Source organism: Pseudomyrmex gracilis, unplaced genomic scaffold, assembly GCF_002006095.1.
Source record: "Pseudomyrmex gracilis isolate BER0280 unplaced genomic scaffold, ASM200609v1 scaffold_16, whole genome shotgun sequence".
Taxonomy (NCBI): Eukaryota; Metazoa; Arthropoda; class Insecta; order Hymenoptera; family Formicidae; genus Pseudomyrmex; species Pseudomyrmex gracilis.
The window spans coordinates 81,711-107,464 of record NW_018020600.1 but is presented as its reverse complement, the minus strand read 5'-3'; the positions used below and the strand labels follow the sequence as shown (position 1 = coordinate 107,464).

The following is a 25,754-nucleotide window of genomic DNA, read 5'->3' as shown; positions in this document are numbered from 1 at the left end:
TAGGCAATTCATCGTCTTTCTAAATTTTAACGCGTCTTAGGGCCGTAGTGCGGTAGTGACACTTTTCCGGACATGGGTCCCTATACTCAAATGTTTTCTACTGTTGCACTGAATAACCCCTAGAAGTTTGATCCCATAGTTCTGAAACACCCTGTATATATCACGATATATATAAGATATCACGAATCACGCTAGGTATATACATATACACATACATAAATGTATTTTAACGCAGAAACGTCCTGCATGTCTTTCCATTATTTTCAATATTTATAGATATTCATATAATCAAAAGAAAATGTTTTCTCAGTACACGCTCCAATGGAAAAAAATAACAATGTAAGCTGAGGCATATTTATATTTATCGTTAAAAATATTCGACGTTGTCGAAAAAATATTTCGATAGCGATAATAAAAATATTGTTACTGCAGAAGTGTGTAAACTTTAAGAGAATTATTTATGCAACATTTGTGTGTGTATTTTTATTTTTTTTTCTTTTTGTAAAATGGAAGGTATAAATACGTAGTTCTATATATTAAAGAACACACTAAAAAATACAGTATCAGACGCGAGCAACCGGATCAATCTACTATTTTTTTTTTATTTTTTTATTTTTTTATGCGAGATGCACCGTCGTGTATTTATCACTGTCGATTTTATCGTAGAACACCCTTTTCTCTAGTTTCGAGACAATTGTAGCATGCAACGTGGCGAACATATAACTGCAGGGATTTAATTTATTGCACGTGACATGAATTTATATTTAAAGTTACCAAATCGGAATGTGTTTCAGGAATGATATATTATTTCGTTAATGTTAATAGAATTAAATATTTCAAAATAATTATTACACTACGTAAGTTAATAACAAAAAAAACATTGTTTGTAATTTATAGTTAGAGAAAAGCTGGTCAAATTTTTTTCGGTCGTGGATCATCTTTAAAAGGTTGAAAACTGAGTACATAAAAGCAGCGTTCATTCATTTATCGACCAATAGATAAAAATTGCTCGACGCAATCTCATTAAAGACTTAACTCCTTTATGCTAGTCGCCGTTAGCTTTGCTTCGATATTTCTCTCATAAAATCGTTTCACATGCGGAATAATAATAGAAACGAGAGAAAAGAAAAACCTGCAGAATTGAACACCAACATACATACACACATACACGAAATAGTCGCGTCTAAAAATCAACGCATGCAAATTCTCTTTTGTCTTTTTCAAATGGCGACAAGAAACAATTCTCAAAGTAGCTTTATGCTGTTGCTGTGGTAAGTCACGCTCCACAAAATTGTCAAAGAAAACTAGTTTTCACGTGAATATGTTCGAATACTTCAAACAGATCCACCTGTACAAAATATCGATGTAACAAGAACGCCGAAACAAATGCGAAAATAATACTAAAGAGGATGTAAAAAAGAATTCAGTAATTGTTTAAAAAAATTGTTTACAAAGTATACTAAAACGTTTTTTTGTTTCTCGTATAAATATATGTATACATACATATATATATTGAGCAGCGGATTTATCCTGAGTTTCTCATTTCCTATGTAAGCTACTGTGCACTCTTAAAAAAGATTTCTGTGTATTTTATCTCGGTGTTTTCCAAAATTAAATAGAAGTAATAGCAGCTCGAGATCTGTCTCCGGAGAGTTCGTTCTACCTTAATGTTCTTGTAAGTCGATTTTTGTGAAAACACCTGTGTACCCGTGCAATACGATCAACACGTTTAAATGTACCTTGTATACTTGCGTGTATTATAAGATACATAAAGTTTTAATTTACATTGACAAGAGATAAAAATGTTTATATCAAGTCCAGACAATATATTTATTAGTAAGGTACAATAATATCTGTCGAGATAAAGAAGTTGAAAACTAATTGTATAAATAATTGTAATTGCATTGAAAAACGAGACAGTGTTGTTATGCTATTTTCACAAGCGTGGCGAATAAATAGGAAAAGTCATTTATTTTGAAGTATTCATTCAGTGAAAAAGCTTGATTTGTTCGCCGAGCTTTCCACAGTATGTCGCTAGCCTCCATTAATACTGCATAAGTAAATTTCATTTCATTTTGGGACATGTGCGCGTAGGATGCTGTTAAAATCTATACTTATTCATTCAGATAAATGATAGCGCCAGGAATTCGCGTGGGTAGTGGATGTGCAAAGAAAAAATAAAATTGACAAATAAATTATCGGAGTATATCTCACTTTGTACAAATAAAATATATTTCATATGTATTAACTGTTTGCGTATATGTTTGAGAGAAATTATACATTTTTTCTTTTAAATGTATAAAATCATCGTAAAATAGATTCTATCATGAAGCAATTGCGTTTTATTAAGCGTATATATTATACAAAGATTTCCATTTTCAAATATAAAGATAAATAAAAAATATATTATTTTCTTCAACAAATATAACTAGATCTTCGAAGAATGATTGACAATTAACGTGTCAAAATTATTCTTCTTACTCGGGTTTACCGCTCTATTTTGTATGCGCAACACAATAATATAGTTAGCAATGTCAATTGTTTGCATTTTGTCAATATATTTTTTATCTTCTCTGCTTAACTTTGAATAAAAAAACGCGTAAATGTAGAAAACGCTTGGAATATTGAACTTATTTTATGAAGCCGTTATTCAGGTATATTGGAAAAACACTTGACGACAGACGGTAATGAACATTACGAAGTGTAATTATCGATAATGACAAAATGACATTAATTAGCGGCATTAATTAATCAAGCACGATTTATTTTCTATGCACGACAATAAATTTGTTAGAACATTTATCGTAAAAGATTTGACATTCTATTGTTAAAATTGTTTATTAAAAAAGTTCTTTTAATATTACAGGCACAAAAAGATTCTAAAAATTGTAGTTATCGAAGAAAATAATACTATACAATTGTCCCTATAAACTCACATGCAACTGCTAATGATGGAACATAATCGACTATGACTATCAAAGTCAATCCTACGACGATTCTAAACCTTATGAAAAGCCCGAAAGCGCATTCACCGGGCAATACAGTAGCAATGCAATTGTTATGTCACTACATATCTAAAAAAAATTCATTTTTGATAGAACATAATCAAACACAATCGATTGCTGATTCAGCCGTAATCAGCAGAACAATCGCATTCTTCGTCTATTTCTTGCGAAGGGATTTCCGGCTGCAGATCAGGCATCCATAAAGGACTCACGAACTTTTGCACGTACGTTACGCTATAGCGAAAGCCCGCGTTTGCTTCACCTTTAACCCGGCAATTTATATTCGATGATTTTTTGTAAAGTGTTAAAGGCTGCCCGGTTTCACCTCGCGGCGGATAAATCAGTATCTTCTCCAATTTGATCCTATCGTATTTCGGTCTTCCAAGCCTCCGGCAGAGATGATTTTCTAACCATTTTCTCTCGATCGATTCTTGACTCGCTGTTCGATTGCCGATCGCCGATTGATTTCGCCGATCGCCACCGTTGTAATATTGCTGCGTGTTGGTTCTCGCTGCGTCGTAATAAGTCAATGGCTTATCAAACATATCTCGATTCATTGCCTTTACCTTCTCGCAAAAAGACTCGAGTTTCTTCACGGGATCCTTTTCATTGTAAGAAGAAGCTGATGACGAGCAGCAGCAGCAGCAGCAGCAGCAAGAGCAGACCGTGGATACCCACGAATCGCTGTCATCTTTTTCAGCGTCCTCGTTATTTCCGATGCACGTGCAAGAACCGGTGAAACACGCCGGTAAATCGTGGAACGGTTCCCTGCAGTCGCACGTGAATTCTGCGACGCCGCATCTCGAGGAATCCCTTAACGCGAGCTTTTCAGAAGTTTTTATCTCACGGGAAAGTTCACCTCTGCTAATCTTTTCTCGCGACTCCCGCTTTTCTTTCAGATGGTCGTTAAATTCGTCGCTCAAACGGCGCTCTCGATACGCTCGATCATCTGGAAGTGATACGCGCGGCTCCGAATCTTCGATCTTATCGTTGTAATTCTTTGCTCTGTCGGATCTGTCGAACGCCGATTTGTCGTACGTCACAGTCTCACCGCGCGAATTTTCTTCCAACAAATCGAAGTCAGACGCTGCTTCATCGTTGTTGCGCGACTGTTTCGGCTTGGACAGAGCTTCTTCGGTTTCTTGATCTTCAGCGTAACTGATTAATTTGCCTATTCGAACCTCACGACATTTGTCGCTCTCGCGTTGCGGCGGATAATTACGCTGAATGGGATCGTTCACGTCTTCCAACAGACAGCAGCAACACATCTCTGAGCACTTCTCCATCTCGTCCCGCTCGACATCTTTGAAGCAGCTATTTTCGCGTGTCATTTTGCACAATCTGTCGGTTTTTCTCGGCCCAAGATAATATAGCGAACCACGTTTCTCCGAAAGGTGCGGCTCTTGTCGCCGCTGATTGGCGTCGGTCTTGTACCTATTTGGTTTTTCTCGTCGGTAACTTCTATTGATCGATGTTCCAATAATAGGACTGGACGCTCGAAGTGGGAATTCTACTTTTCTTCGTAGTTGCGAGGCCCGTTCTTGCGAACTAATTTCAAGCGGCCACGTTGACAACCTGTTGGATCGCGAGCTCAAATCCCAACAAGTTGGTTGCTCAGATCTTCTCAAAGGATAACGATACCGGAAGGTATAAGGATACTCTTTATATCTTTTTTTTCTCGTAGCTGTCAGGTAAGAATGCGCTAATTTATCAGTCGCATTTCCGTCAGAATGAAACTCATCAAGTGGCTGTTGCGCCGTGAAGTCACTAATGTCATTCTCTAATTTTTCCATCATCTGAGTATTCTTTGCTCGCTCGTAGACGCGATAGTAAGGATCTCTTCGTTGCCTTTCGATGCACATGATGTTCGAGTAAATATTTGCGTAAGTAGAATCTCCGAGTCGTCTTCTGTGCAGTGATTTCGATGTGCGAACATTCGTTGCGGATTTTCTGTTAGTACTTCGTGACTCGTTAACTGTAGAATCAGGAATGGTGTTTTGAACGACATCAAAACTAGTTCTTTTGATCACTGATGGCCATATTTTGTGGTTTCTTTGGGAATACGAACTGTAGAATCTCGGTGAAGATTCGCCGTATTTGTGAGAATTTTGTTTGCTTGATAAGATCGGATAATGACGAATAGATTTAACAAAAGTATTTACCTTTCTTTCAGAATTCTCTTTATTGGTAAGAACGTGTTCTTTGCATGAACTAGATTTTCGTGAGGAGCAGCAATAATTACAAGAATTTGTGAAACGAGTGGAAGATCGTTTTATTCTTTTCTCTCGAGAAACTACATTTTTATTTCTCTTTAAGAGTATTTTGGATTTTTCTTTCTTAGATGGTCTAAACTTTGTATCTGAACACCTTACGCTGCAGTCACTGGATCTTTTTGTACCGGCATAATCTTCATCGCCGCTGCTTACCTCAAGGCGACACTTCTCTTTGATGTCCTTGATGTAATTTAATATATCTTTGTTCTTGAGACTTTTGAGATCATCGGTTTTGCAGTGCTCTTTGTAACTCTTCAACCAGTGAACATTTTCCTGATTGTTCTTATTATAGGATTGATCTATTTTTTCATTTTTTGACATTATTTTTATTTAAAATATCACTTTGATGAAATGAAGAAAATCACGTTGCGGTATCAGAATGTAATCTCGATGTAGCGACGCGAAATTTAAAAATGTATCAAACAAAGCGAAAAACATCACGTTTCTTCAAATCGTAATTTAGATTCAAATGTGTCTTATCGACATATCAGCTGAGATGTTGATTGTTCGTAAGACTCTAAGATCCGTGACAGCGTAAGGTTAAAAAAAGATCCCTTTTTGATCCTTTTTGACATTTTTGAATCTAGGTTTTTTTGTGTAAACATCGATTCTGATTGAGACCTATGCGTAACTTATATATAAATTCACATATGAAAACAAATTCAGATCATATCGAGATGTTCTGCATACGCGGTGTAAGAATGTATCTGCTATTATGTGGTAATATACATAATAACAGATTAAACCTCTGATCTGAAATGCAAACGTGAAATTTCAATCTTGACTATTTACGTGACACACGCGACATGAATAAAAACTAAACCATTCGCTTATGATTCAAATATTCTGCAATGATATTCCCGGTATAATGTGATTTTAGTCCGTATCGCTTTATTTTTATGTAACAATAGCCAGAGAAAAAAGTACCGTATAAAAAGGTGCAAACTAATTTGAGAAAGATATATAAATTAATACTAAAACTAATTTGTATAAAAGCTATAAATTTCTTTCTCTTTTTCTCTCATTAAGATAGAACTTTGATAGAGAGATGTCGACTGCAATATTTTACTTATTAATACTAACAAAAGCAACGAGAAAAGAGTGTACAATAAACATTTTTTTAGTAGTGTTTTTGTACAGTAATTTTTATAATATGTGCTCTGCTTTTGAAAGTACTACTGTGTAGAACCTAGCTACAGTTTGTGTAACTCGCTTTTCATGCGGTTTTACAATTAATAAAGTGCAAGTTTGAGTTATAAATACATAATACATAAATGCAAATAAACGTCATTTACGTCATCCGCGTCTCGCATGTCTGGTATATATGTCATATAAAAAGTGATGCCAAACTACCAATTTCCATTAACGTTCGAGCGATACATCGCCATATTTTATTTCTCGAGTAGCATTTATATTAATCGAGTTTATTAAAACTGCTTTATATAACAAACTTATTTTGTAGGAAAATTAGAGAATATTTATGACACAAAAGATTTATTTAATTTATCGATTTAGTATATTTATTTTATTTTGTCGATTATAGAAAACGTTTTCATTTTTCAATGTGTGTAAATAAAGTTCTTGAAATGAGAAAAAGCTGTCTCTTACAGCTGTTTCTCAGTTAACATCAGTTACAAAGGAAGCGATATCTCCTTAAAATACTTGGTCTTCTTTTTTGATGAAAATCCTCTTCAATATTATAATATGATCTATATATGAAATAAATTATAATAATTATACTATAATGTGTATATATATGTTAATAGAGAATTTACAATCAATTTAAGTTACATATTATCGCAAAACGTATAATAGCTTTGATAAATATAAGTAAAATGTTTAAAAACGTTAGAATTTACAATTAGAGTTTTATAACAATACCGTAATTTCGGTCCTACATCAAGAATGGTTTCTTTCAATTGTTCGATCGCTGAACGCCACGATTCTACTAATACCGGAACGTCATTAACGACGTTGTCTTTACACTCTTGTCCCATCCATGTGCCTATCGTAAGGATTAAGATGATTATTGCAATTCCTTGCAATGCTAACAGCCATTGATTGCAAAAAACGTCCTTCCAATAATTGCTCTTCGTGCTCTGCATATCGTGCATTATGTTACAAAAAAAACTAATAATCAATATCACATATTGACAAAAACAAATATTACAAATGTTCTCCATTTCTCTCCAAATTTTTTATCAATTGAATTAATTAATGCTTAAAAAATATCTAGGTACAGAAAACTTTTCTCCTATTTTATTTTCGAGAAGGATTTATTCTTCGCGTCGTAATAACGCGATTATCGAAATACGGGGCGGACTAAGTTTGTTTAGTTTCCATTATAAGAAGGTGCAGGAAGTCTACAGTAAACAGATTCCGTATAGAGTTTTTTCACTTTCACAATTTTGAATAATAATATCTCGAACGTCATTGGATTCGGAAGTTTAAAGACTTTTCATTGTGCACGTTGAGTGCACTGTCACTTCGTACGAAATCGCGACACATCAACGACGATGTTCTGTGTGTGTGTGTCGTAGGAATTCTATTTATCGAGTTTTCCCGACAGTCTTTCTATCGATTGCTCGGCTGTCGTTAAAACTTGAAGCCCGTCAACACACTTTTATGCGACCATATTACGACCGACTAGCTACACGAAAATGTGTGTCCTTGATAAACAAAAAAACTTTTCTACCGTTCCTTACTAAAGTTACTAATGAGCAATATTAATGTTTACTTGAGAATATTGATTCTATTTTAGAGATAGAAAATTTAGATTATAGATTCTCTTATTTTTTATTTTTTCTAACATGCGCATTAAATGATTAGATAGTTTAATTAATTTCCTATTATTAAGTTGTATATAAATTTGCCTAATTTTATTTTAACGAAGAGTTATCTTGATTAGAATTTGAATTTATTGTTATTATATTTTTCTATTTTTTAGGAGAGAAAAGCTTTGATTATATCGTTATATTAAAGTTGGGAATATATAATAACATGATATACTGGAAAGAAAATGACGAAGACGATACAGCAATCGGAGTAACCTTTAAATCGCTCTTGTATTTGTTCACATCTTCATCTCCTCCTAGATTTTTCACTGTTTTAATATCTTTATCATCTTTACTGAAAATATTGGGATTCACTCTTAATAACGGTCTCGACGTATAACTGCTGGATTTGCCAGCTTTGGTCGCGCCGCTGGAAACATAAATTATCTTTACTACTTTTTATTTAATTATGCAACGAATACAATTGAATTTATAAAACGATTCATATGTTGTTATATGAAATTATGTAGATATCATTTTACTTGGATATGTGTGAGCTTAAATAATTCATGGCCGTTCGTCCTCGTGCCTTGTGAATACCAAATGGCGAAGAGGCCACGAACTTAACCATATCACGTATGTGCAAACAAAAAATTTGGCAAAAAAATAGAAAATTAAACAAAATATATACTACATATATATGCTCGAGCGCTTATCGATATTAGTTTTGTTGATCGATGTTAAGACTACTTCATGAAGATAACACACACAAGTGTGTGTGTGATAATGTTTTACAATATTTTACACTAGCTATACTTACTAAGAAAAGTAAAGAAGGAAATATCTTTGACCAGCTAATATACATATATCACGTAGCCACGACATTTTCGATCGAAAATGCTAGTTTCTGAACCGATGAGTTCCCGATAGCGCATAACCTTACGTCGTCTTTACTATCACTTCACATGATTGTTCGAAATCGGTCTTTTATTATTAAGTTTGACAGCATTAATTACAACTGTTATTACTGGCTATTAATTCATTAGCTCTACAATAGCTGTGTATAAAGTCTCTTGATAAGTTTATTTTAATTTAATTGTAATTTTTTGTATGCCACATATCTAACATGCAGTTTCCTGAAAATAACCATTGATCCATCCATGCATGGCACTACATAACAGCTTAAGTTCAATATACTACAATCTAACGCCTTTCACGGTTTAAAATAGAATTGTTAACAATGTTAACATTGCTTTCCAATTTGTTCTCCAGTAAATATCTATAATCTTTATTTGACAAATAACATAGATAAATAAATTATTGCTCGATTGTTTATCCAAATGATAATGCTAAAGTCTTAAAGTAATTAATTACAATATGCGTAGAGAGAAAACAGCAGCAGAACAGATAGCACAGAAAAGATCATACTTAATTTTGGCAATGAAAAGTGAGAATTCCAAAAGTGGTGTAAGATTGATTGCGAGCTACGAGATACGTGCGAGGAAAACGAGTCGTAACCGTGATCACTTGATTTTGCGAACCAACAAATCAATCGAGATGCGACGCTTAGTTAGAGTTTCATTCGATGTCGCACGATTAGTTGACGCTTTCTGTGTGTAGAGACGTGATTAAAATAAATGACAATTATACGCTTTTCGTTTTTGGAGAACAAACATTGTTTAGAGAAAATACTCTAAATATACGGGAATGCATTCAATAATTACAATTAAACGACTGAAGCCTTCTGTTAATTTGTTAATTATTCGTTTGCGTCATCTCACGCGGCAATTGTTTACATCACAGTAGAGTTTGCATAAAACATTCCATTCATATTCATGAGCGAAAAGCGGATTACCCGAATACCCATGCCGTAAAGGTGACAGTATATCTTCAAATATTTTGTGCCGTATAATTTATTAACTTTATAAGAAGTTTTATATAATCTTTTATCTTATTTAATTTTATATTTAATCACGTGTTGCGAATGTAAGTAAATAAAAACTATTTTTTGTAAAAGAATTACATAAAAATATCAGCGTATTTAATTTTAATCTATAATCTAAGAAAATTATCATTTCTGAATATAATTTTAATAAATAGATAAATATTTTATTCTAATTATAATTTATTAATAGATAAATATATATAGACAAAAATTGTTAATAGATATATATATTATATATAGAAAATTTTTTTATGTGTAGTAATTTCAAATTGAACATACAAAAGAGCATTTTAGAGTAACACCGTATTTTGTTAAGTTCACTAAGAAAACTTAACTTTCACGTTAGGGATTTTGGAGATTTGATTTTCGTTTAGGTGCTCATTGGTATTCGATGGTAATCTGGAAGTACGCGTTTGCTCGAACTGCGTTTACATTCAAGATACACATATACATGTACAGTCGAAAGATCATGCTTCTCTGTGCTTCGCGTTTGCTTGGTATGTAGCTTGACATTTTCCAAAACTCCTATAATATTTAGATAATATAAGTTTGTCGGAGATTTTATATTGCTTCCAACTATATTGCAAATTACAATATTCCAAAAAAATAAATTTAAATAAATAAAATTAATTAAATAATAGAGAAAACACATCGGAGCGCTCATATGTATATCTATTAAAAAATGTAATTTTCTCTCTCTTTGAATAGGTTATTAATAAATAAAGTAATAAAACGATATCAAGATTGCATTTAATTTGATATTCACGATCAGAGTTGTAAAACTATTTCTTACTAAATGCAATTTTTGTAATTGAAAGTTATACTCGGTCTGTTAAAAAATGTGCTTTTAATTGTTTTGCTAAGTTCGGAGAGCGTTTTCACGATAATTGATTGATTTAAGTGAAACATTAGAATCTTTAGAAAAACTGAAGATGATATATAATTGAACATTCTATAATTTAACAGTCTTGTCAAAACCTCGGTAATAATATTTTTATATATTTTACTTAAAATATAATTATATATATAACTATATATTATCTTCTATTTTTTTATTTAAAAAAATTTATCAAGACATTTGCTATAATACAAAAAAAAAAAAAAAACAGAATGATGTATTTACAGATGTAAATCGTGAGAATCCGTGTATCACGTAAAAAACACATCAGATACTTCAACGTGGACATATTAATGCCTGCACGTTGTAAACTGTCGAGGTCAGCCTCTTCGTCGTGCAAAGTAAACGGAGCGAGAATTCTAGCTCGACGAAGGGGCATGAGACACTAGGAACGTGCCGCTTCAGGTAGAAAAGATGAGGAAAGGAACGGCACAGCGTTGAGAGAAGGACAGAAAAGAGAATGGAAAAGGTGGCAAATACGTGAGAGCGCTGATGAGTGGTGCGAAGCTGTACTTCACCACCACCAGGCCGATCATTCGTATAATCGTTCTTAGCGAGCTTGTTCTCTGTCGTTTTCTTAAAGTCGACAATCGAGACCTCCCGAAGTTTTCACTTTCTTGTGCAGCAGCGACTTAAATACATAAATTCTGAAATTAAATTAAACATTTAATTTAATTAAATTGAATATTTTTCACAATAAAAGAAGTTCAATTATGACACACTTCTAAAGAGAAAGAGAGAGAGATTAAAACTGTGACCTATATCGTAAATTAAATATTATCAGGCTTCAAACACACGAAAGTTTAACCGTACGAATGAAACATGCGGAGAAGCTTGCTTTAAAACTATTGATTTTTAAACCATGTTGAACATCAATGTTTGTATCACGTACCAGCGCGGAGAGAGATCTAATATATATCGGTCGGTTCTCTATATAGTCGGTGTCTGTACGCGAAGAACAAGGGTTTACTTGAACGGTAAACTTTTATAAAAAAGCGAGATCGATAAGAGAGCCGAGATGAACCTAAACAATGCTTGAGAAGAAATCGCAATGAGAGAAAATCACTCGGGGAGGAAGAAGAAAATTCTTCCGTTGTCCATGAAGGTGTATTTATCTCCTCAAAGTGGTGTAGTATGTAATGTGAAGCGCTCCGCACTACAAACTTGCATCTTGTGAATTGGGTGTTCAATTTTTTCTCGACTGCAAGACAGATTTATAAAAGAAAACTAATTATAAATAACTACTTTTTTTTAATTAAATTGCGATATTGAATATGAAATTAGATTATTGAGATTTTTTGTTTATATACGGAGAAGTATCTGTGTATACGTATGTGTAAAGATGTAGATATTATTTGTTAGTATATGCCACGTGTCTACCCACGATATCAAATCACGTTGAATAGTAACGTATTAAAATGAAATCGATCTACGTTTTGCACAATACGACGGCGAATAATAATACACGGACTTATGCAAGGGAATAAAGAATAATAGCAAAACATAATGTCGCTCTTCCAGTCGCAATGGCTTTTACAATATGTTACACAGTAGTAGTCAAGTCTGTTACACATGTCGCAACATAAGACGTATGTGTCGCGTACATAAGTGAACATGTAGAGTTCTCTTCTCTTTAAGAGAAAATTCATAAAGAGAGTTATTCAACAGCTCTCAAACGGAATAATTTGCATATAATTTAATTAAGAAAAATCTAATATTATCAAGATGGAATATTTAACTCACTTAGAAAGAACAAACAGTAGTTAATGAATTTAAATATTTTCACTTAATCTTAAATGTGTCGGAAGAGAAAGAGAGAATTTTAAAATAAATCTCTGCAAAATTTTCAAAACAGTTTACTCATTTTATTCTGAGAAATTGAAACTTCTCTTCGTGCCCAATTTTATACATAAATATATCTTTACTGTTTTCTCGATAGCCGTTTATTGATATTTCTTTGGTCTTGCCGCAGCAAGAGATGCTTCCAGAAAAGAAAGAGAGAGAGAGAGAGAGAGAGAGAAAACAAGCCTCTATCCTTTCATTCGCTAATTATAGCCTCTGCCTTTGAAGAGTAACGGCACTTTTAAACCGGTGTAAAATTGAATAATCCGCCGAGGAGCAGAGCAACAAGAAGGGAATTACACGAGCGTCATTCTTTCCTGTATTTGCTAGTACTTTTAATTTCACATTCTTTAAATATGACCGGAAAATTATTCAATTATCTTAAAGAGATAATATATATTTTTCTCAAATTAATCAGCTATTTTTTTAGAAGCCTCGATTTACTACTCATTTTCAATGATACACATCTCTTGAAATACTTCTTTAATGCAACACGTAGAATTTCTCCTGATATTGCGGAACTCCAGCTCTCTTATTTTTCCGCTTTGCGCGTATATATTATCTTCTCACGATATAAAAGAACTTTCAGTGATAAATTCTTGCCATATAATATATTATACAAAAAAGCGAGCTTTACACTCTTTATATTATTTATTTTCTGCAACAACACAAATGTTTTACACGCGTGTTGCACATTGTACGCTAAATAACTTATCTGCAATGTTGATCAAGAATTTTTAATTACCTACAATCCTCATCCTTTATTTTTAAATAATTTAGTTTTAAATAATTCAAGAAAAATTATTTATATATTATTTTACACATTATAAGTTTACGCTGACTAAGTAAACTTGATTTTATTACCTGTACGCATCCGTCTACATTTGTTTCGTTTCTTTGCCGTGTTGTGTTGCTTCGAGCTCTAATGAAGAGCGAGCGTGTGGTTAGAACTGACATCATTTGAGTACCTGACGGCTATATCTAACCAATCGTTAGTCTCGTCTAGGATCCTGGAGAACAATCAAATGTTGTTACGTGACGCTCGATAAATTAGTTCAGCCTGATATAGACTGACTTTCGTTACAACGTAGGAACAATGCACTAATATAGATTCGACATATACTGTCACATTAAATGTTTGATAGATTCTCAAGTGTAAATACTTGAAATATTCGTAAGTCGAAGTAAGATAAGGCAACAAATAAAGAATAGAACGTTTTATAAGTAAATATTTTTTACATGACAAATTCGATAATTGTTATATACATACTGATTATATATTTTTCTATGTGTTTCAGAATGCTTATCTGTTCTCTGCTTTTACTAGCAATCTCGATTACTTCGTCGTTTGCGGAAGAATCATCTGCCAATGATGCAGCGTCCGCGAAACGAGCGCCCATGGGGTTTCAGGGAATGCGGGGAAAAAAGGATCTATCTGCGTCTTCGGAACGTGATGAGCTTTCTAAAACAGACTTATTGGATGTTCAGGTCAGACATTTCTTATTAAAATTAATTCGGTCAAACGATTGAAAAATAAGAAAAAAGAGAAACTTTAAGAGTTTTACAATCAAATCTCCTAACAAAAAAAATCCAAAAGAAAAGAACCTCAACAGTTACGCCTCACATTACGCTTATTATCTTCACTTATAGCAATTTGTCTCCGCATCTTTCTCTTGAGTGAACTCACGATTAGAAAAGTGAGAGAACTGTTGAGAAGTTCGACTTTATATTCTTTTGAACTATTAAGGAAAAAGCTTGTTGTGTAATGTTTACAGCCCACGCAAGATAAAGATGATTTAAACAATCTCGAAGACAATCTTTTCTTACACGACGAATTCGAAAAACGAGTACCGATGGGGTTTCAAGGTATGAGAGGAAAAAAGGATTATTTTATGCCCGATTTCGAAGATTCTTACGTTCGTGAAGATTATGAGAAGAGAGCACCGATGGGATTTCAAGGGATGAGGGGAAAGAAATCACTGGAAGAGGTAAATGCTAAATACTTTAAATAAGCAAAGAAACAATTTTGCATTGGTAAGTTTAAAATTGTTCAAACTGTGTTTGTGCGTTTACTTTTTATATACGCGTTTTCTCTACCACGCGTTTATTCTACTTTAACCAAATATCAATAAAATTTGCACAAGCAGATACTGAGAGAAATTGAAAAGAAGGCTGCGATAAGCTTTCACGACACGAGGGAGAAAAAGCCGTACGCTTACAGCTATCCGCAAGGTTACGAAAAAAGACTTTTTGAAATGAATTTCCAAGGTGCGCGCAGCAGCAAAGAAGAACTTCCGGCGGATTGGGAGAAGAGAGCTCCCATGGGATTTCAAGGAATGAGGGGCAAGAAAGCGCTGCTCGAAGAACTCGAAAAACGTGCTGTCATGGGTTTTCAGGTGTGCTGCTTTATCAGATTCGGAAAATCTCTATACATATATATTCAATAAGTAGAGAACAAAAAAAATATATACTTATAATAAACGAAATGAACAATCTACTTTCAATAAGCGTGAGTATAAAAATATTTGGAGAAATTGTGTTGATCGTATTAATTATCGCTTTAGGGCATGAGAGGCAAAAAAGACACTTTTGAAAATTATGTGGATTATTACATGGAACCTTCGAGCTTGGATAAAAGAGCATTGATGAGTTTTCAAGGTATGAGAGGAAAAAAAGACTATGACAAAAGAGCGCCAATGGGTTTCCAAGGAATGAGAGGCAAGAGGAATGGTGGACCGAGATTTGCGACCGGCATGGACTTCGAGCCGCGATTATCGAACGAATTTCAAGGTATCAATGCTATTCGTAATGTAACTCGAAATACTTGCGAAACACCTGAATAATGCCAATTAAAATTGCACTTCACACATCAATATTATTTTCATATAAAAGAACCAGCAGGAATGTCAGGAGTTTTCCTTATTGTGCGTAAGAGGCTTTTGAAAAGTTATAAAAGCTTTGTTTTCATATAACAAAATTAAAATAAGACATTGTACATGTCAAATTTTATTTTAACAAGCGGTGAGATAAGAGACAGTTGCTTTTATCTTTTTGATGAGAAATATTTGTTTCCCGTCGCATCTGAAAATTTGATATATATTCTGCAAAAATAGTTTTTTTTGAATACTTCTCGTAATGGACCGATAATCAAATAAGTTCATTTCTAATGCAAAGAACACGAAACAAAAGCTCTTCCAAATTTTTGTCTTATTATTCATTCACATCGGATAAGCTCAATGTTAAAGTAGCGGACGATATTTTTATTATTTTCTTTTGTGCCGCCCCACCACATATTTGCCGTACGAATTTAAAGTTTGGAAAGTGGTCCGACACATTTTGTATTTTCCTCCTGAGCAGGAATGGGCGAAAGCAGAAGAAATGCTCTAGCCCCGTGCCAGGTCGAAAAGCGATCACCCATGCGATATTTCGAGATACGCGGTAAGAAAATTCCACGATGGGAGTTACGGGGGATGTTTGTGGGGGTGAGAGGCAAAAAATGGGCGACAGCCCCGTACAAGGACGACAGCCCGTACGTAAACGTGTTCGATAACATCGAAAGGATCGCCGCGGATGGAGATTCGCCGGCAACATTAGGTAAATTCGATCGGCTGAGCACATAGCCGATGACCAAGTCGTTATCGAAAACTCACACCCGCGATTCTTTCGACGCTTTCGTTCTATATATTCTTTTCCTATCTAATGGCTGATTGATTGTGCTTCTTTAATGTTTTATCAAGCAAATTTTATCGGGCACGATTTGTTTGACAAAGAAAAAGGAAAGAAACCTAATTCGTGTGTTGTCTTTTTTCTCAAAAAACACGATAATAATGTTTTTTATCACTTCAACAAATATTATTTTTATAAAATGCTTATACCTATATTGTAATATTATATATTTTCTCATATTGTTTTTTCATCTTGCATGTGTGACACTTCACAGACATTTAAGTACTTTTCTAATACTCAAAGTGTTCTCTGCCGCAATATTTATCGATACACTTCACTTCCTGCTGATAAAGCCGCCGCTTATATATTTACGCTCTTCTCTTCTATTCTCTGTTCTTCTTCTCTTAACATTTATCAACATTTTTAAAATTATCCGTTTACGAATTATTCCGCGCTATTGATGCGGTGAAAATATTTTTCCTTGCATACGGGTGTCAAGTGACATTTAAAACAAAGCTGCGGATTATCTACGTGGCAACTGCGAAGAGAACAATAACGGCGCGCAGAAGGTTCGTTTTAAAAAGTTTTTCTCGAGGTACACATTGTCGTCGAAACACGCTCTCTGCTCGCTACACTTGCACGAAATACCGATAAACAATTCTACGTTTCCACTATACCTTTAGGTGACAGTTCGTGAAACTGATTTACCGGGTCCAATTATTTCTACGCACGACTCAAAATTCTAAGTTTGTACTACTGAAATCGAATTCTGTGATTCTCCAATCTTTCTGTTTAGCTTATTTTAGTAAAAAAAAGCTTCAACACGCCAAGTGTAAAATATATAAGTGTAAAAAATTTCTGAGACTGCACATAACTCTTTATATTGATGTCACAGGATGTTGTATATATTATCGTTATATCTCTTTCATATGTATGTGTATGAATATATAATGCATAAATTTCTACTTTTTATAATTCTGTAAATTTTTATTGTGTAACGGTAAATATAAATTACGTAAGCAAGATAACTGAGTTACGTTACTGAACAAATTTACTAAGTCATTCTTTATTGTCCTTACAATAAAAGTTACTATTAGAATTAAATTTGTTCTCAAAAGTTCTCAAGAATTATATAAAGTTATAACATTAAGTGAAAATAAAATGTATCATCAGCTTTTTTACAAAGATCTAAAATAATCATTAACGTTATTTCCTGTTTTATGTTTCAGATTCACAATAATGCTACAGTCAATAGAAAGCTGTCTCCTCAAAATAAGTAAACCGATGTAGCTGAATCTAAAACTGAAGAGAGATAAACGCGCGTTTATCAGTTACGATAACAGATGTAAAACTAAACTATTGTCTGTTAATTTATCAGTTAAATTCTATTAATTAATGATTTGTTATTTTACATATCACGTAGACTAATATAGGCCGTATCGTATTGTATTTTGCAATATAATTAGCGAGATTCAAGCCGGAAAAATGTATCTTTTGCCACACTTTACGATGATTGTTACATGCCAGCGAAGTCTTTCAAAATGCCTATATCAGTATTATTGTTATTTCGTACAGAGTGACTTATAAAAAATAAACAATAAATAATAATGACGTATATTTTTAAAAGAATTTGAGAAAAAGACTATTTCTTAACAAAAATTATACATTAAACTCTATTCTGTTCAAGAAGTCTTTTAACAATACTTATATTGGCAAAATTAAATGACGGACTAATTTTTGCGCTAAAAGTACTAAACTTATTGACTCTCAATTAGTAATCTGCAAAACGCAAGACTTTATCTATTTAAATGTTAAATTAGTTTTATCTGAAATATTTAAATCATTATCTATAAATAGTAAACAACTCTGTATTATATAACATATCATGTAATTTCAAAGTTAAGAAAAAGTCGACTCAAGATTTGCAAAAAAAATGTATTTGTGTTATTAAGTTTTAATAAAACACTCTGTAAATTTATGAGACAGAATTTATATATTCTATTTTTGATTTAGAAATACACGTATATAACGGCGCGGTATAATAAAGTAATTTCACGTCCTCAAATTCGAGAAATAAAAAATATCAAGAAAAGCAGGTATAAGCTAAGATTGAATAATGTTATAAATATATCTTTAGCATATTATATATTATATACGTTTCTTCGCGTGAGACATATAGATAAGAATTATATTTTTCTCTGAATGTATATGTTAATCAAGAATTTTATTGTAGATACAATGTGTTTTACGTTTTATTACTTATTCAAATGTTTTTGTTTTCATCTTTAAACAAAACATAAAATTAAAAAGAAAAATTAACAAATTTTTAGTCACAGTTTTTATGAGAGAATAAAACTAATTTCAATCCTGTTGTAAAACAAACATGTTCAGTTTCTTTTAATGATCTTTTTATACATCTTTTCGTTAAATTTAATAATGTTATAAAAAATAATGTATTGCACGTAATAAATTCTTGTTGAAAACTTTTAGCTTTACTAATTTTACTTACGCTGTTTGTAAGATTTATGTTGCCTTATCTGTGTGTTTCTATAATATTTTATTACGGAATAATAACTTTGCTTTATAAATTTATATAATGTTTCAGTTGTTTCCTCTTGTTTAGTTATTATATTTTATAAATTCAAGCATTTTAATTAACCACTTTAATTAAATACATACATATAATTGATTAATACTGATACACATATTGTTATGTGTATTGTTAGTCTGTTCGCCATACAAATCAAATGAGAACATCTGGAAAACTTATAAAACTAACAATTGCAAATTGCACATTTTGATTGTAAATTAGTATGAATAATACGTAACAAATGGCTGTCATGATAAATGATTTTACAACTATATATATATGTATGTTTTCCAAATATAAGTAAATACATACGACTATTCACACAGATTTGCTAAATAAAATTATATTCAAATAAAAACATATATAAGAAAATGATGTTTACAGAAATAATAAAGAATCTACACTCGGAAGAAATTTCTCGTTTGTAAATCGTTTGATGTATAAATTTCTCGTTCTTCTTTATATTCAAAAGATATATTCTCTTTCTGATGCTACTTTAAAACATTCATGTTAAAAGACGTAAAAATAATTCACAAACAAATGTAATTAAAACTTTTACTATATATCTCGATGTATTATGTAGATACAAAATACATATCTATGTATTTCAGTGCTATTCTATATGTATACAATTAAACGTAATAAAGATAAACTCACATTATTGTTTTTTTGTTTTTAATTAATGTTGGTCTATATTTAATGCTGTTTTGATTGATCCTAATCTTAAAAAGTTTAAATTTTTTTATACAAAAACCTATATTTACTTTGACTAAAAGAAACAGAATGTTATACAAATTTACATATATCTGTGTATGATCAATATACCAATTCACAGAGAAAGTTTATCGATTAAAGGTATGTACGAAAACATTTGAACAAATTTAGCCAATTGAGGTAAGATAGCTAAGCTATCTTATCGACTGGAAATGTCACATTCCTAACCTGTTCAGTGTGTGCAAATGTCAATTCGTGCCATCGTCCGCACATTGATGTTTATCTCAGGTAACTTTTATTTTACATAATTCTTCTTAAGTAAATATTGTATTATACATCATAGAACATAAAAATATCTATAATACATGATTTTCAACTGGATTCTCGTCTCGAAAACTTTATTTCTACATAGGTTATATTTTCCAAGCTTTGTACAAAATATATTAAAGCAATTAATATAAACTGTGAATTATACAACTTTAAATTGAAGAGATTATAAAAAGAGTTTCTCCCAAAAATGTTTACGTTTTACAGTATACACATTATATTCATTTTGTTAAAAATACAGATTACCGTATTTGCATTATAACCAAAATATAGCGCGTTACCATGACAAAAGATATTTTTGATACAACATCTTGTATCTCGTATACAGTGTGTTACATAAATTGGAAATATTTTGCGCATTTTCAATTCCCTAACCTTATTGTTTCACATCCCTTTCGAGTGAATTGATGTTCTTTCTTTGCAGCGGCTGTCTCAGAAAACTATCTAGCTTCATCCGCTTTCCCCTACCTACGTAGAAGGGTTCCTCTTCTGCGAAAATGTCATCGAGTGCACCACGCCGGTCTCTCCTGTCTACTAATTTGCTCGCATCAATGTCACATTCGTTGCTGTTATTACACCTCTTCATCAGCAACATTTGCAAAAGACTTCTCGCTAGCGGAAATCTCATCATTTTGATATTATTACGTGACTGAAACATCGAGTAGGGATCGTTTTCAAATTTCGATGCTTTCTTTCCGCGGGAAATGACGAACGAAGGCTCGATCAGTTTGTTCAGGAACTCGCTAGTCTTGTCCCTTCTCTCTAAGGCCAGCGTGTCTTGAATCTCCTCTCCGAAACTCTTCAGCAGCCACTGATCCGGCAGCTGCGGTTCGGTCTTGCAGACCGGACTCTTGCAAGCGTCACGCTTCTCCCGATGATTCGGATCAATATTTTTTCCCGAGATTTTCGCACTTATGTGTGTTAATTGCGAATCTGTCTTTTCAGTGGTGCTTTTTTCAATTTCCAATATGGACCTTTTGTTTTTGTTTTCTCTCTTGCTCTCCGATGTTTCGGAATACGTATTTTTCCACGGTTTTTCATAAGTGGATTCTCTGTAACTTGCAGATTTTTTATTCAAGTTTTCTGTTCTGTTGTCAAATGTGTGTTTCCCGTGGGACAAAATAAAAGAGTCATCGTACGCGTTACGTAAATCGTCCAGCTTATCGTAAATTTTTTCCATCATTTGTTCGAACACGTATGTTTCGTTCCTTTTGACACCTTCCTCGGACTTCATCGAGTCGAGTTCGTAAGTTCTGTTTTTCTCATAGGCCTCAGAAAATTGTTTGCTTTTCAATGACGTTGATCGTTTATTACGTTTATTCGTGTTATTGGCAAAGTTATCTTTCTTACGTTTTGTACCGTGATCGATACTTTGAAAAAAGCCATAGTGATTTATCTTCTCTTTTCGATTGTTTTTTTGGTCAACCGCGTTGCTCCGAAAGTTCTCACTCGTCTCAACGAATCTTTTCGCTCGATATTTCGTGGACGATCGTTTGTTTCTGCTCAGATAATCGAAAAATTCTTCGTTATCCTCGATTAGTTTGTCCATTTGTTTCGGATCTTTGAGTCTGAAAATCTTCTTGCCTCGCGACAATATGTAAGGATCGGCATCGTCCAGACGTCGAGTCGTACCGTCTATGTATTCGGGATCTATCGAGATCCATTTCGGTTCTTCGACATAAAACGGTTTCTGAATCTGCCAGCTGTGATTGTGTTTGCGATGACCTTTCTTCATCGAGCAGTCTTCCTTCGAACTGTCACCAGCTTTTGTTTCTTCTTCTTGTATGCCAATAGAAATTAAGATTGCCGGTTTAATTCGTTTTAATTTTGACTTGTCAAAAGGTAATAAATCGTCTTGTGAAAACTGCGTTGAATCAGATCGCCTGGAACATAGTTACATTTTTTGACATGTTATTACATATATTAATTTCAAACAATCTTTTAAACAAATTGCACAAATGTGTTTAGTTCTTATGAAGATTTAAGGGACGAAAAATCAGTACGTCTTCAAATATATGTTTGATCGTGTATTATTATAATATATACCTAATAATTGTTACTGGAAATTTTCTTGGCTCGCTAATGAATCGCGTCTCTAACATTCGAGAAAGCTGTTTGTCATCGTTGCGATTTAAAAATTCTTCTAGTTTGGAAGAAAAGTCGTTTTGTGGTGCTTGTTTCAGTTTCTTGCTCCAGAATTGATTGTTGCGAATCCATAATTCCTTTGATCTCGGATGATTTTCTAACTAAAACAAAGTATATAAAGTATATTTTTATACATAATACTGATACAAATTATGTGTACGAATTTTTTTAATATTACTGGTTGTTTGCTCAAATAATTTATCAAAATCAATACAACTCTTCAAAATGATCTGTTGCTTTTATAACTTTTATAATAATTGTAATATAGTATATAGTGTTTTTATAGATTATAATATAAAAAAATGCTATATTTTACTTACTAAAATATTTTCACACATCACTATCGATAGCAGGGTTGTGGCTAACAATATTTTCCTCATTGCTGCAAAAAGAGTTTTTGCAGTTTTAGAGATTATTTAATAAGTGTTTGGAAAACGCTTATTGTCTACTATAATAATCGTTTATTTAATTAACTGATATGAGAGTATCGACACTTGTAGTTTAGAAATTCAATTTTGTCATCTGTTTCATTAACACGTATAGAAAAAAAAAAAAAACTACGTTTTGGGAGAACGCTTTATTATATTTTGTTGATGACGTCAGCACTTAGCACGAAAGTAAAGATATTCGATCATGATATACAGCTTTTAATGTAATTGTTATCTTCCCGGCTTTTTTTTTACACACGCCAAAAGAAATAATGTCTTTATTAGTCAACAATTCTTGAAAAAATTGCTTCAGGAAAAAGTTAAAACTTTTTAACTCAATCACGGTTGCGTTTATCGTGACTTGTAGACTACGAAACAGAACACAAAATTACTGGTTCCTAACTCACTTTGTCAGACACCTCTCTCGTACCTGTTGCGGCCGCCGCGTTCACTTGATGACAAATATCCGACGTTCACAAGTTCTTCGGCAAAAATGGCGGTGAACCGGCTTTTTTCTCGTTATATATATTCTCCTGACCGAGGTTCCCGCGGGCCATCTCCGTCATGGACGAAGGATTAGGCGGATTGCATGGGGAATTCGTTCACCTGGTCACGGTGCCCCACGTCAATCTACTCCGCCAACGAGTGTAAACATCTTGACGTCCAATGTCGTCGTCATATAACGCTATGATGACTTATTGTTAGAAACGCTATCGGTGCGAGACGCAGATATCGTAACAGTAGCGCGACGAGAAAGTCTCGCTATGTTCTCCAACCCCGTGGGGTTGTCCTGCGTAGGTGGACCTCGCAAGAGTAGCGTGATTGACTTATTGTAAATCATTCTACGAGGTTGTACGGGAGCTGAGAGCTCAGTGGTAAAGTTTAATGAAGTTAATTAATCATTTCAGTTGAAGAGTGTATGCGATCAATCAACATGATTCCGGGCTTCAATAAACTAAAATTTTCAACACATTTTTGCAAAAAGATTTATGTCGCGACAGATAATAAACATAACAACGATATTTTATACATCGTTTCCTTATATCTAATATGCCTTTATCTTCAATTATTTTATTATTTATTCAACCACAATATTTCTTTTTATTTATATAAATTATACGATTGTTATAATAACAATAAGATGTTGATAAAACATTCTTTTTAGGTGAGACAAACGAAGCGAACGTAAAATAGAAAATTAATCAAAATGGTAAGATATGACTCTTATAAAATTTATTAATTTATGAAATTATGTTATAACTTAACATTGTATACACTGAAATATTTTACAAAAAATATTTTAAATGCGTTTTATAAATTATGTGTGTTCAATTTTATATTATCTTCAAACATCGCAATTCTATTTTACATCAGAGATTCAGATTTCTTGGCGATGGCGATTGTCCAGATTGGTTATTGGCGGAAATCAACACTCTCTCGAGAATGGTATTTCTACGCTATATATTTTATCTGTATATTTTCTACTATAATATTTTTAAATTTAATATTTATATAAACAAAAAGAGACATTATCAGTTTTAAAAACTACTGATATATTTTTTTCGTAGACCTCGATTAAAATGAAAATGTTAGGTCAAGCAGTGACTAAATATTTAACCGAAGGAGAACTCGATGTAAGTACAAAGTATGTTTTTTTTATTTGTAGTTTAGACTTCATGCATTCTTAAATGCGATCACTTTATTGTAATTTACATAAAATCGAAGTTAAAGAAAACGTGCTTTTTTCAAAATGTTGTAACCGACGCAATTTCTTGACAAAGTTATATCAAACATAGTTTATTTGTCTAATTACTATATACAAGAAAATATGTAGCTGCCACGTTTTTCGACTTTATGTGCATATATTATATTTTTCATATTGATTATATACTCCGATTTAATTTCATAATTGCACTAAACTCACCATTTTTTTAGGAGGAAAAAGTAAAAAAGATTACACAAGATGCTAAACTTGGTGCGTGTAATTTAGTGTATTATTATTATTGTTGTGTTGTTATTATTATTAGTATTATTATTATTGTCATTATTATTATTATTATTATTATTATTATTATTATTATTATTAAGCTATAACTAAAGATGTATATAGTTGGTAGATATGAAAAGGATACACAGAAATGTTCTTTATTTCTTAGATGTCAGTGATGCAAAAGCTATGGTAGCCGCTCTCGAATTGATTTTCACATCTTCCGCTCGATACGGAGTTTCCGCTGCTGACTTGAGCAGCGAATTGCAACAATTGGGACTTCCACGGGAGCACAGCACAGCCGTAGCAAGGCTTCACACAGATCACTGTCCTCAAATTACGGCTGTTCTTTCATCTCAATCTTTGAGAGGTAATCAATCTTCACATATTTATAAAACTAAAAAATATCATTTTATTACAGCATTTATATCGCGCGCGCGTCAAAATTACTTAAAGAAATTTAACTTAATTTCATAGTTTTCTATATTACTCATGTTTTTTTAATTATTGTATCTGATTAATATCTTTTGATGCCAAGTAGATCTCGATTTGTGTACAATTTACTTTTTTCTTCACATAGTCAGTCGTTTATCTTCCATTGAAGTGCTACCTTGCGATAGCACTTTGCCTGTTTCTACTGTGACGTTAAAGTTTAAGAAAATAGATGGCAATGAAGAAGACACTACTATAAATATTTCGAAAGATGATGTGCAAATGTTATTGAAAGGTAATAAATACAATTTAAAAATTGCACAGAAAAAATTAGTTATATAATTTTACTATAAAGCATTACAGTTGTGATTTTTTTTCAGAACTGAAAAGGGCACGAACGCTAATGGAAAATTTATAAACTTTTTTTTAATAAAATTATATACATAAATCTGCATAATCCCATATAAGATTCTATAATTATTGTAATATTATATATGTGTATATATTTTAGAATATATATTCATCAATATAAAATATTTGCTATTTTTTTGTTTATTAATTAATTAAATAATTTCAAAAGAGTTTTTTTTATAGGAGAAACTAAGAAATCTTATTCTTTAAAATCTTCCTCTTTATTTTCTTATTCTTATTCTTGCAATATTAATTAAGGAGCATGAAATCGAATCAGAAACTGTTCATCGAATAATTTATTTTTATTCTCTTAGTAA

The 25,754-nt window shown here is 32.6% G+C and overlaps 4 protein-coding genes across 6 annotated transcripts in view; 2 read left to right on the top strand and 2 right to left on the bottom strand.

The window, feature by feature from the left end:
* The window catches only part of LOC109864034 (tachykinins), a 34,175-nt gene extending 15,544 nt beyond the window's left edge, over nucleotides 1-18,631 (top strand). Inside the window, exons 2-7 of one of the 2 annotated variants that reach the window (XM_020444836.1) lie at nucleotides 14,036-14,225; nucleotides 14,513-14,725; nucleotides 14,885-15,133; nucleotides 15,302-15,527; nucleotides 16,095-16,331; nucleotides 17,633-18,631. In XM_020444836.1, the coding sequence (XP_020300425.1) occupies nucleotides 14,037-14,225; nucleotides 14,513-14,725; nucleotides 14,885-15,133; nucleotides 15,302-15,527; nucleotides 16,095-16,331; nucleotides 17,633-17,643 (1,125 nt within the window). In that variant the 5' untranslated portion in view covers nucleotide 14,036 and the 3' untranslated portion in view covers nucleotides 17,644-18,631. The remainder of the gene's footprint in view (nucleotides 1-14,035; nucleotides 14,226-14,512; nucleotides 14,726-14,884; nucleotides 15,134-15,301; nucleotides 15,528-16,094; nucleotides 16,332-17,632) is intronic. The other variant, XM_020444837.1, reaches the window with a different exon arrangement.
* LOC109864036 lies at nucleotides 6,535-8,693 on the bottom strand. The gene is made up of 4 exons (XM_020444838.1): nucleotides 8,595-8,693; nucleotides 8,329-8,482; nucleotides 7,160-7,377; nucleotides 6,535-6,987 (listed from the first exon to the last, which is right to left on the bottom strand). The coding sequence occupies exons 1-4, from the start codon at nucleotides 8,681-8,683 to the stop codon at nucleotides 6,906-6,908; spliced, it is 543 nt and encodes a 180-aa protein (XP_020300427.1). The 5' UTR covers nucleotides 8,684-8,693; the 3' UTR covers nucleotides 6,535-6,905.
* A 1,290-nt stretch (nucleotides 18,632-19,921) lies between the features above and the next one.
* LOC109864041 (COMM domain-containing protein 4) lies at nucleotides 19,922-25,502 on the top strand. 2 transcript variants are annotated; one of them, XM_020444846.1, is made up of 8 exons: nucleotides 19,922-19,995; nucleotides 23,773-23,817; nucleotides 23,982-24,053; nucleotides 24,176-24,241; nucleotides 24,543-24,582; nucleotides 24,764-24,964; nucleotides 25,175-25,321; nucleotides 25,407-25,502. In XM_020444846.1, the coding sequence occupies exons 2-8, from the start codon at nucleotides 23,815-23,817 to the stop codon at nucleotides 25,442-25,444; spliced, it is 567 nt and encodes a 188-aa protein (XP_020300435.1). In that variant the 5' UTR covers nucleotides 19,922-19,995; nucleotides 23,773-23,814; the 3' UTR covers nucleotides 25,445-25,502. The 2 variants fall into 2 exon arrangements, with proteins under 2 accessions (XP_020300435.1, XP_020300436.1); XM_020444847.1 differs by lacking the exon at nucleotides 19,922-19,995 and adding an exon at nucleotides 23,393-23,482.
* On the bottom strand, nucleotides 20,007-23,121 carry LOC109864040. Its single transcript, XM_020444845.1, has 4 exons — nucleotides 23,038-23,121; nucleotides 22,500-22,561; nucleotides 22,081-22,280; nucleotides 20,007-21,917 (listed from the first exon to the last, which is right to left on the bottom strand). Exons 2-4 carry the CDS (start codon nucleotides 22,557-22,559, stop codon nucleotides 20,411-20,413), a joined length of 1,767 nt encoding a protein of 588 aa, XP_020300434.1. The 5' UTR covers nucleotides 22,560-22,561; nucleotides 23,038-23,121; the 3' UTR covers nucleotides 20,007-20,410.
* Nucleotides 25,503-25,754: the final 252 nt, after the last annotated feature.

Excerpts from the sequence above, each read along its gene's own strand:
- LOC109864041 (XM_020444846.1), top strand. Across the intron at positions 24,242-24,542 it reads TAACCGAAGGAGAACTCGAT|GAGGAAAAAGTAAAAAAGAT; the intron begins GTAAGTACAAAG and ends CCATTTTTTTAG. Across the intron at positions 25,322-25,406 it reads TGTGCAAATGTTATTGAAAG|AACTGAAAAGGGCACGAACG; the intron begins GTAATAAATACA and ends ATTTTTTTTCAG.
- LOC109864040 (XM_020444845.1), bottom strand. The coding sequence starts at position 22,559 with ATGAGGAAAATATTGTTAGCCACAACCCTGCTATCGATAGTGATGTGT. Across the intron at positions 22,281-22,499 it reads TGATGTGTGAAAATATTTTA|TTAGAAAATCATCCGAGATC; the intron begins GTAAGTAAAATA and ends ACTTTGTTTTAG. Across the intron at positions 21,918-22,080 it reads TTTCCAGTAACAATTATTAG|GCGATCTGATTCAACGCAGT; the intron begins GTATATATTATA and ends ACTATGTTCCAG.
- LOC109864036 (XM_020444838.1), bottom strand. The coding sequence starts at position 8,683 with ATGGTTAAGTTCGTGGCCTCTTCGCCATTTGGTATTCACAAGGCACGA. Across the intron at positions 8,483-8,594 it reads TTAAGCTCACACATATCCAA|CGGCGCGACCAAAGCTGGCA; the intron begins GTAAAATGATAT and ends TTATGTTTCCAG. Across the intron at positions 7,378-8,328 it reads AATACAAGAGCGATTTAAAG|AGCACGAAGAGCAATTATTG; the intron begins GTTACTCCGATT and ends CACGATATGCAG.